Genomic DNA, 9791 nt, shown 5'->3' with positions numbered 1-9791 from the left:
AAAATATAAGAATTTTAAATCCAAGCAGACTTAATGTGACACAATACAGCCTGAATGGGTTGAAAGGGTCAAAGAAAGGCTTTCTGGAAGCAGAGGTAATAACAAATAGAATCCTCATGGAACAACAGAAGTTAGCCAAGAAGAGCAGAAAGTTTTTTCCAGAGAGAACTGCAAAGACACTGAGACAAGATAGAATATGATACCTTGGGAACTGCAAGGAGTAATCTCTGAGTCCTGGTTTTCTCAATAGTAATACAGGATTAGTGAAAACAGCCTGTCAGAATGAAGTACCATATGATACCTGGAAAGTGTCTAGTGCCATGCCTGGAACAAAGTGGCAGCTCAACAATTCCCCCAATCCCACCCATATTGTTCCACCCATTCCCCTCAGGCTGCTTGTTGGGGACTTTTAATTACCAACACAGACAGCCTAAATATTTACAATAAACCGTTTTCTATATAAATTCAGAGCGGCAGACGACACAGCCTCCTTTGTATGGAGCCCTTAGGAAGGATCTTAGAGAAACGAAGGAAAGGACTGGGGAGCAGGTGGGAGCTTGCTTTCCATTCAACATTTCTCCGCAGCTAACACCTGAGGAAGGTGCCCCACTTCAGAAGAGAAAGACAGATGACCGACCAGGAGCAGCTCTGAAGAGGTCCAGCAATTTCAGTGAAGCCTCACCCCACCCCTCAACCCACCATCTCCCAGCCAAGCCCTCGCTCCGGGCGGGCTAATTCTCGAGAAATCTGAGAGAGAGAGCGGGTCCCTGGTTTCCTGCGGTGTCCCTGGCCACCGAGCAGTACCATGACTCCCCTGCAGCTGACACCGGACTTGGGGCGTAATGCGGGAGCCGGGAGAGAGGTCCGTGGTAATAGCGAAAGGGAGACTGCAGTGGAGCAGGAGGCGGAGACTAGATCTCCCCAAAAGGTCGCTATTTGGGAGGCGATGAGTGCTGAGTGAAAAGCAAAAAGATAACCTGAGAGAACTCAAGGCCCAGAATTCGGGAGGTGGAGCGGGGACCCTACCCCGGAGCCTAAAGCTACCAGCAACTCCGCAGGACTTAAAAAAAAAAAAAAAAGGAGGGGGGCGAAATCCCGTGAATGAGCCCCCCCACCTCTTCCAAGTCCCGCTTGGAGCCGTCGGACAACCAATTGCGCTGCGGGGCGGGGCTGCGGGGCGCGACTGCGGCCAATAGCTGTGGAGGGGGCGGGGCCTGGCTCCCGGCGCGCGGCGGCGGGGTCGCCCCGGGCAGAGAGCGCGGAGAGGCTGAGAGGAGACGCTGACAAGGGCCGCATGGAGGACCCCGTGGCGCCCGGGGCCGGGAGCTCGTCTGCCAATAGCAACGGCAACGGCGGCGGCAAAGGGAAGCAAGCGGCACCCAAGGGCCGGGAAGCGTTCAGAAGCCAGCGGCGGGAGTCGGAGGTGAGGAACCCGTAGAGCTTCAGCTGGGGCCGGGAGACGCCCGCGGGCGGGAAGCGGTGGCTGAGGTGATTCGGCCGGGTCCCCCTCCCCTTCCGGAGCCCCCGGTGCTCTAGGGGCGACCCCTCGGGGTGGGCACCTGCGGGGTCCTCCGCAGCCTGGACTTCGGGCTCTGCAGCCCCTGATCTCTCTCTCTCTGCCCGTCTCCTGCCGGGTCGGGGGCTTCTTAGTCCTCTGGACTCTCCTCCGGGGGCGCGAAGATGGAGCGCGATAGCGAGCATACTAGTACTTCTCAAATACGTATCTCACTTAATCTCTGCAGCCCCTTGAAGTGGGGATTCGTGTTTTAGATTTAGAGAGGAAACGGGAGCGGAGAGATGGGGGCCCCGAGGGATGGGGGCGCAGAGCTGCGCCGCAGAGGAGAGGGCGGGCGTGTGGGCGAGTCGCCCCACACACCCCTCCAGCCCCGGGCTAGCGAGCCGATCCAGATGTGCCCAGTGACTTCTGCGCTCTGCAGTCCCACGAGTGTTGGCAGGCTCTTTAGGGAGTGCCTTCCACGGACATCAGGACCCCTACAAGGAAGAGTTAACGAGACAGGATTCAGGCAGGGGCTGTACAAGAGGGACTGGATGGAACTGTCCGGGATACAAACCCACAGATAGGAATATGAATGTTTGGGTCACTTCTGGAAGAAAAAAAAATGCTAACTAGGAAGATGAAAGAAGTGAATTATTAGTCCCCTGCCCCCTTCATCTAGCCAGTTTGGATATGAGTGGGGACCAGGAGAATAATAGATCACACACACACACACACACTCACACACAAAGAATAGACCACAAAATGTCAGATGTGGAAGGATCTGTAGAGATCATCTGGTTTAGCCCCTTGTTTTACAGAAGTAAGAGACAAAAGTAACTCGCCCAGGAACATACATCTGGCATAGTGGCCAGGAGCACCAGGCTTTGGGATCAATCAGACCCAGTTTTGAATCCTAGCCCTATCATTTATTCTGTGTGGCTTTTGGCAAATTGCCAAACCTCTCTGAGCTCCATTTTCTTCATCTGTAAAATGAGGTTAATACTATCTACCTCAGAAGGTTGTGATAAAGCCAAATGAGATAACTGAATGTCAGATGTTTAATTCAGTTCAGGCACAAGACCTGTAATTGGTCAGTACATAGTAGCTCATAGGGCCAGAGCTGGCACTAGAAGCCAGGTCTTGCTTGTCCCAGCAGGGGTTTACCATTTGAATAGTATATTACAGTTTCCAAAGGGATTTCATATATGTTTCCCATTTTGATACAGCCAAGTAGGAATCCATTCCATTTTCTAAAAAAGAGAAGTGGAGGAGATGAAAAGACTGACCCTAAGTCACACCACCTTTCAGAGGCAGAGCTCAGCCTTACTGTCTTGCTAGCTAGTTCAGGGTTCTATCCACATCATCTCCCTCCCTGCATCACTGTGAACCTGGCCTTTTTAAAAATTGTATTTTATGTATTTATTAAAGATTCATTTATTTATTTCAGAGAGAGAGAATCCTCAAGCAGACTCCCTGCTGAGCATGGAGCCCCATGCAGGGATCTATCCCATAACACATGAGATGATCCCTGGAGAGGAACCCAAGAATTGGATGCTCAACCCGAGCATCTCTGAATCTGGCCTTTTAAGGCACACTGTACCTCATTCCCCCATAGAGATATTGTTCTTTCTTAAATGTATTTTGGGGGGAGAGGGTGGGTCATTCATTGATTCAAAAATCACTGAGGTGCCTGGGTGGCTCAGTGGGTTAATTAAGCCTCTGCCTTTGGCTCAGGTCATGGTCTCAGGGTCCTGGGATTGAGCCCTGCATCAGGGCTCTGCTTACCAGGGAGCCCGCTTCTTCCTCTCTCTCTGCCTGCCTTTCTGCCTCCTTGTGATCCTCTTCTCTCTGTCAAATAAATAAATAAAATCTTTTACAAAAAAAAAAATTTACTGAGCCCTTCCTACATGCCGAGCACTTTTAGGTGTTTAGGTGTTAGGAATACAGTGGTGAACAAGACAAGGTCTTTGCTCTGTGGAGCAAAGATTCTAGTCAGAGTGGAGAGACAAGACAATATGCAAGTAAGTAATTGGTTTCAGAATGATATGTTCTTTGGGGGAATTAAAACTGAAATAGGAGGAGTGCCTGGGTGGCTCAGATGGTTGAGAGGCTGTCTTCCGCTCAGATTGTGATCTCAGGTCCTGGGATCTAGCCCCATGCTCTCTCCCAGCTCAGCAGGGAACCCGCTTCTCCCTCTCCCTTAGCCTCTCCCCTTGCTTGTACTGTCTTTGTCTCTCTCTTTCTCTCTCAAAAGAATAAATAAAATCGTAAAAAAAACAAAAACAAAAAAAAATCTGAAGTAGGAGGCCTTTTCCCTGCCTATCAAGTCTTCCTTCAGGAAAAGGGCTCGGATAGTACTTTCCTTTTACCAGTGAGTTCAGTATCCAGAGACTCAGAGCTTCCCACCTGCCCCACAGTTTTACCTCCTGGTTGTCTGCAGCTGCATTTTTTATGCTTGGAAATGGACAACTGCAGTGATCCTCTCCATCTGGGCTTGTTGCCTGCCAAAAGGCTGGCTGAAAAGATTAGCTTTCCTCTACCTTCCACTGCAGCAGGAAAGCTGCTTTTTACCTATCAGTACATTCTCTATCACCACAACACTCAGGTGCCAGACTTCATGACTATCTGCCTTTCCTTCCTTCCCTCCTTTTGCTTTCCTGTGGAAGACAGTCCTCAGAGGAGATGGTTTTGTTTTTGTCTTTTCTCCCTTCTTTAGTGCTTCTAAAGGATTACTGGAAGAGAATTACTGTTAGCACAATTGAAGAGAGCCCCCTCATCCATCACTGTGTTTGTAGGGGCCACTAGCTCACCTACCCTCTCCAAATGGCTTAGTGTATGAACATCCCTAGGAAAACAGGAAGCTAGAGAATAATTATTTGCTTAATAAGAATTTTTTTAAAAGATTTATCTATTTATTTTTGAGAGAGGGAGACGCAGAGAGGGAGAGAACAAGCACACGCGGGTGAGCACAAACGAGTGGCAGAGGCAGAGGGAGATGGGCAGAGGGGGAAGGAGAGAGAAAATCCACAAGCTGACTTCCCACTGAGTGCAGAGCCTGACGCAGGGCTCCACATGGGACTGGATCCCAGGACCCTGAGATCATGACCTGTGCCGAAACCATGAGTTGGTGGTTTAACCACCTGAGCCTCCCAAACACCCCTTAATATGAAGATTCTTAACAAAATGATTCACCTCAGGCCTTGTTAGCCAGATCCCTCTGTTTAATTTGTTCTCAGAGTCCTTGACAAAGTTTTACTAGTTTGTGGCAAAATGAGGAAAATTCAGGGCATGGAAGTGAGTTTTTCATAAAATGTAGTTCAATATAATAAATTTAAAGGATATATGCAGTTTGGGGTGCCTGGCTGGCTCAGTTGGTAGAGCATGCAACACTTGATCTCTGGGTCATTAGTTCACTTAATACTTAATAAAGTTACTTTAGTAACTTAGTTACTTAATAAATAAATAAAGGATTATGCAATTTTTTTTTTTACTAAACTTTTTACTTAGGAGTGATTTTAGGTTTACAAAGATGTTGCAGAAATGGTACAGAGGGCTCTTCTACCTCTTGCTCAGTTTCCCCTGATGCCAGTCACTCAGGATTCCACAGTACCTTTGTCCAAACCATGGGAGCAAAATTGGTCCTTTGACTGATGTAAGGTTGTGTCCCTTGGGGGTACTTCTCAGGCCTCAGTTATTTTGAGCCTGCTGTGGGCTGTGTGAATTTCTCAGGAGCCTCATTCACGGTCTGTCTGATGTAAGGTGAGATTCTGGGCTTTCAGGTAGAAGATCACAAAGGTGTCTATCCTTCTGGTCACATCATAGCAGGGGACAATGTGACAGCTTGTCACTGGGATGCTGGCTCTTGGCCCTGCTGCAGGATGTATGCAATTTAAAATGGTGTTTTTCAAACTGTAGGGGTAATCTATGAGTTGACACCAACATTTTTTTAAAGAAATAGAATAATAGAAAATATCTCCATTCACATGTAGTGATAGTGATACTATTTTGTTTAACTTCTGTTCCAGTTTGTGGTGTGTGTGTGTATGTGTGTTGGGACATTGATGTAAAGTTTATTTATTCGTATTTACAATCAAAAAAACTTTAAAAAAGCATACTGTTAATGACTCTTTTATTCTAATATTGTGTCCTTATTTTGGGAGTATTAAACTATCCTTTTTTGAAATATGTATTTTAAAAAGGTTTTTAAGTCTCTACTTATCAAAACTACCTAATGTAATTCCCACTCTCCACCTTTTTTTTGGCCGGGGGCGGGGGGTGTCTCTGTAACCCAGAAGTATTTGGAAATCTTTGCTATAGTGGATTTAAATATGATTTGCATTGATGGCAGTATAAATTGATAAAATGGTTTTGGAAAAAAACTTGTCATATACAAAGAACCAGACAAGTATTCATAAGGTTTGATGCATTCATTTCCTTTGCAAGAATCTATCCTCAGTTGAAAAAAAAAGAATCTATCCTTGGGAAAGTTCCTAAATATGAAAAAATTATAAGTGTATTACAGCTTCATGCATATAATACAAAAAATTAAAAACAACTTAAATGTTCAATAATAGAGAACTGGTTAAGCAAACCAGTTGTACAATTAGCTGTTTAAAATGATAGTCATGGGGTGCCTGGGTGGCTCAGTTGGTTGGGCAGCTGCCTTCGGCTCAGGTCATGATCCCAGAGTCCTGGGTTCGAGTTCCGCATTGGGCTCCCTGCTCCACTGGGAGTCTGCTTCTCCCTCTGATCTTCTCCCTTCTCATGCTCTCTCTGTCTCTCTCTCTCTCAAATAAATAAATAAAATTAAAAAAATAAAATAAAATGATAGTCATAATAATACGAGAAAAATGTCTTTACAATACAATGTTAAAACTGTAAGCACAGGGATGCCTGGGAGGCTCAGTGGGTTAAGCCTCTGCCTTCGGCTCAGGTCATGATCCCAGGGTCCTTGGATCGAGTCCCACATCGGGCTCCTTGCTGGGCAGGGAGTCTGCTTCTCCCTCTGCCTCTGCCTGCCACTCTGCCTGCTTGTGGGCTCTCTCTCTCTCTCTCTTTCTCTCTCTGACAAATAAATAAAGTCTTAAAAAAACAAAACAAAACAAAAAACCCCTGTAAGTACAGTAAGTAAAATTCAAAGTAGTATAACGGGGCGCCTGGGTGGTTCAGTCAGTTAAATGTCTGCCTTCAGCTCAGATCATAATCCCAGGACCCTGGGATCGGTCTCACATCAGCTTCCCTGCTCAGCAAGGACTCTACTCCCTCTCCCTCTATCCCTCCCCTCTGCTCCAGCTCTCTCTCTCTCCCTCTCTCTCTCTCAAATAAGTAAATAAAATCTAAAAAAAAAATAACAAACAAACAACAAAGTATTGTAACCATCTACATAATGCTATCAAGTGCTGGGTAGTGTGCTAAATGCTTTTTCTGTATTAACTCATCTAGTCCTTATAATGACCCTATGAATTATCTTCATTTTACAGATAAGAAAACTGAGCACTTCATTTTCCAATAATTCCCTGACACCAATTCAGTTCTGACACTGACTATAGTTAGCATAGACCCCATAAGTTAAGAGCTCAGTCTCACAAGACTGTCCCCACTTCAGATGCCAGCCAGACCTGGGGCCCCAAGACTATATGCACTTCAACCTGGCCAACTGTAAATTCAGAGGTTCTGTGACCACTCCCACACCTAACCCCACCATCTCCAGGTTCCATAATTTGCTATAGTGACTCACAGAATTTAAAAAACTGTTCTGCTTATGAGAACAATTTTATTATAAAGAATACAACTCAAGAATACCCAAATGATGGGGTGCCTGGGTGGCTCAGTGAGGTAAGCCTCTGCCTTCAGCTCAGGTCGTGATCTGAGAGTCCTTAGATCAAGCCTTGCATCGGGCTCTCTGCTCAGCGGGAAGTCTGCTTCCCCCCCTCTTCTCTGCCTGCCTCTCTGCCTACTTGTAATCTCTGTCTGTCAAATAAACAAATAAAATATTTTAAAAAAAGAAAAAGAATAGCCAAATGATGAAAGACAAAGGAGAAGGATGGGGTGGGATGGTACAGAGCTTCCATGTGCTCTAGGTTTCACCCTCCTATCACTTTGGTGTACCCAGACCTCATTGTTTTAGGGCTTTTGTGGAGTTTCATTACCTAGACATGGTTGATTAAACCATTGGCCACTGGTTGAACTCAATCTTCAGCCTCCTTCTCTCTCTGGGATTGGGGCCGACCCTGAAAAAAAAATTTTTTTAAAGATTTTATTTATTTATTTTACAGAGATCACAAATAGTCAGAGAGGCAGGCAGAGAGAGAGAGGGGGGAAGCAGGCTCCCTGCTGAGCAGGGAGCCCAATGCGGAGCTCGATCCTAGGACCCTGAGATCATGACCTGAGCCAAAGGCAAAGGCTTAACCACTGAGCCACCTAGGTGCCCCCAGCCCTGAAATTTTTAAAGGCTCACCAGGAGTCACCTCGTTAGCATAAATTCAAGTATCGTTGACTGGGGCTTATGAATTACGCTTATCAGGAAATTCCAGAGATCTTAGGAGCTCTGTGCTTGGAACAGCATTCAAAGACCAAATACATTTTTTTTTTTAAAGATTTTATTTATTTATTTGGCAGACAGAGATCACAAGTAGGCAGAGAGAGGGGGGGAAGCAGGCTCCCTGCTGAGCAGAGAGCCTGATGCGGGGATCGATCCCAGGACCCTGGGATCATGACCTGAGCTGAAGGCAGAGGCTTTAACCCACTGAGCCACCCAGGTGCCCCCAAATACATTTTTTATACCACACTGAGGCACAGAGAGGCTAAGTGACTTGCTTAAGATCTCAGTATGAGATGACTGAGATTCAAAAATTTTTAAATTTATACATACTAATATGTACTGGTAAGAAATAACTCCAAAATACTTAAATAAGTTTGGGGGGTGGGGTCACATTAAAATATTTTTATATAAGATTATAAATTTAGGGATGCCTGGGTGGCTCAGTTGGTTAAGCGTTTGCCTTCGGCTCGGGTCATGATCCCAGGGTCCTGGGATGGAGTCCCACATCAGGCTTCTTGCTCAGTGGGGAGCCTGCTTCTCCCTCTGCCTGCTGTTCTCTCTGCTTGTGCTCTCTCTCTTTCTCTGACAAATAAATTAAATCTTTTTTAAAAAAATTATAAATTTATACATACAACATCATAGGAAATCTAGTTTTAAAATAAGTTGGAGTAGAAATACTACCTATCTGACAATCCTAAAGTTTTGGAACACTAGAGCTGAGGGGCTTTTTTTTATATAAATGAAGAACTATGATCCAAAAAATGAGATTTGCCCAAAATCATACAGTGGGTTAATGACATAGCTGAAATTAGCTCTTAAGCTTTAAGTCTAAGCTGAAAAATACCTCTTTTGTTTTAGTTCATCTCATTGTTCTAAAAATCAGCTACATGCTCTTCTGGTCCGTGTTTATGTAGGTCAGACACAGGCACAGATTGCGTAGCTTTCATATCTATTCACAATCCTAACCCTTTACTCAGAGTTTCTGATTTTATACAAGAACCTCAGCCCTGCCCTGCACTGAGCCTCAGATGTTGGCTAGGAGGAAGGTACCTCTTTTTATTAAAGGCCCAGAGGGGACTCTCCTAGCTGCCTCCTCGATCTAAACTTGGCCTCTGAGAGAAGCAGATGATTAAATGAGAGTATAATCTCCTTTTTCAACCCTTTTCCCAAGTTACTGCAAAGACTTCTCTATTACAGGGCTCTGTGGACTGTCCCACTCTGGAATTTGAGTATGGAGATGCAGATGGGCACGCAGCAGAGTTGTCAGGTATGAGGTAGAGATGGTCTGTGGAGAGTGGGAGGATAGCCAGGAGGAGAAGGCAGGGGTCTGTGATCTCCCCTGGCAGCTTGTCTGTTCTCCACATTCCTCCTTCTGTCCAACCTCCAGCAGTAAATATCTGTTTGCTTTTACATTTCTTTCCGTGAATTCTCCTTTGGCAACAGTATTCTCCACTTTTAGTCTATCACCCTTTTCTGCGCATTCTTCTTTATTCTCTTTTGGTACACTCTCAAATCTGTTTTCTCTCCACCTTTTCCCCATTCCTCCTGTTTCTTTTCCCAAATTCACTCATATCTCTACATGAATGCCCCCTTCTTTCTGCCGTCCTCTCCCTCTCTATCTTTGTCTGGATTTTAGCTTGAGTTAAGTGTGATCTCCTCACATCAAGAGCCTCCATGTTACACGTGCTATGAATGCCAGTTATTAATAAATGAGCTTTGGGTGGAGATGGTGTGAAAGTTAAATATTCTGTC

General features: G+C 45.5%; 1 protein-coding gene across 2 annotated transcripts in view; it reads left to right on the top strand.

Annotated features, from left to right (window-relative positions):
- Nucleotides 1-1223: 1223 nt before the first annotated feature.
- STRIP2 (striatin interacting protein 2) overlaps nt 1224-9791 on the top strand; it is a 53694-nt gene continuing 45126 nt past the window's right edge. For both annotated transcript variants that reach the window (XM_032305177.1, XM_032305176.1), the window contains exons 1-2: nt 1224-1423; nt 9237-9306. In XM_032305177.1, the coding sequence (XP_032161068.1) occupies nt 1295-1423; nt 9237-9306 (199 nt within the window). In that variant the 5' untranslated portion in view covers nt 1224-1294. The remainder of the gene's footprint in view (nt 1424-9236; nt 9307-9791) is intronic.

Source organism: Mustela erminea, chromosome 11 (assembly GCF_009829155.1).
Source record: "Mustela erminea isolate mMusErm1 chromosome 11, mMusErm1.Pri, whole genome shotgun sequence".
NCBI classification, from domain to species: Eukaryota; Metazoa; Chordata; class Mammalia; order Carnivora; family Mustelidae; genus Mustela; species Mustela erminea.
Note: the sequence above shows the minus strand (reverse complement) of the source record. Positions and strands in the feature narration are given on the sequence as shown.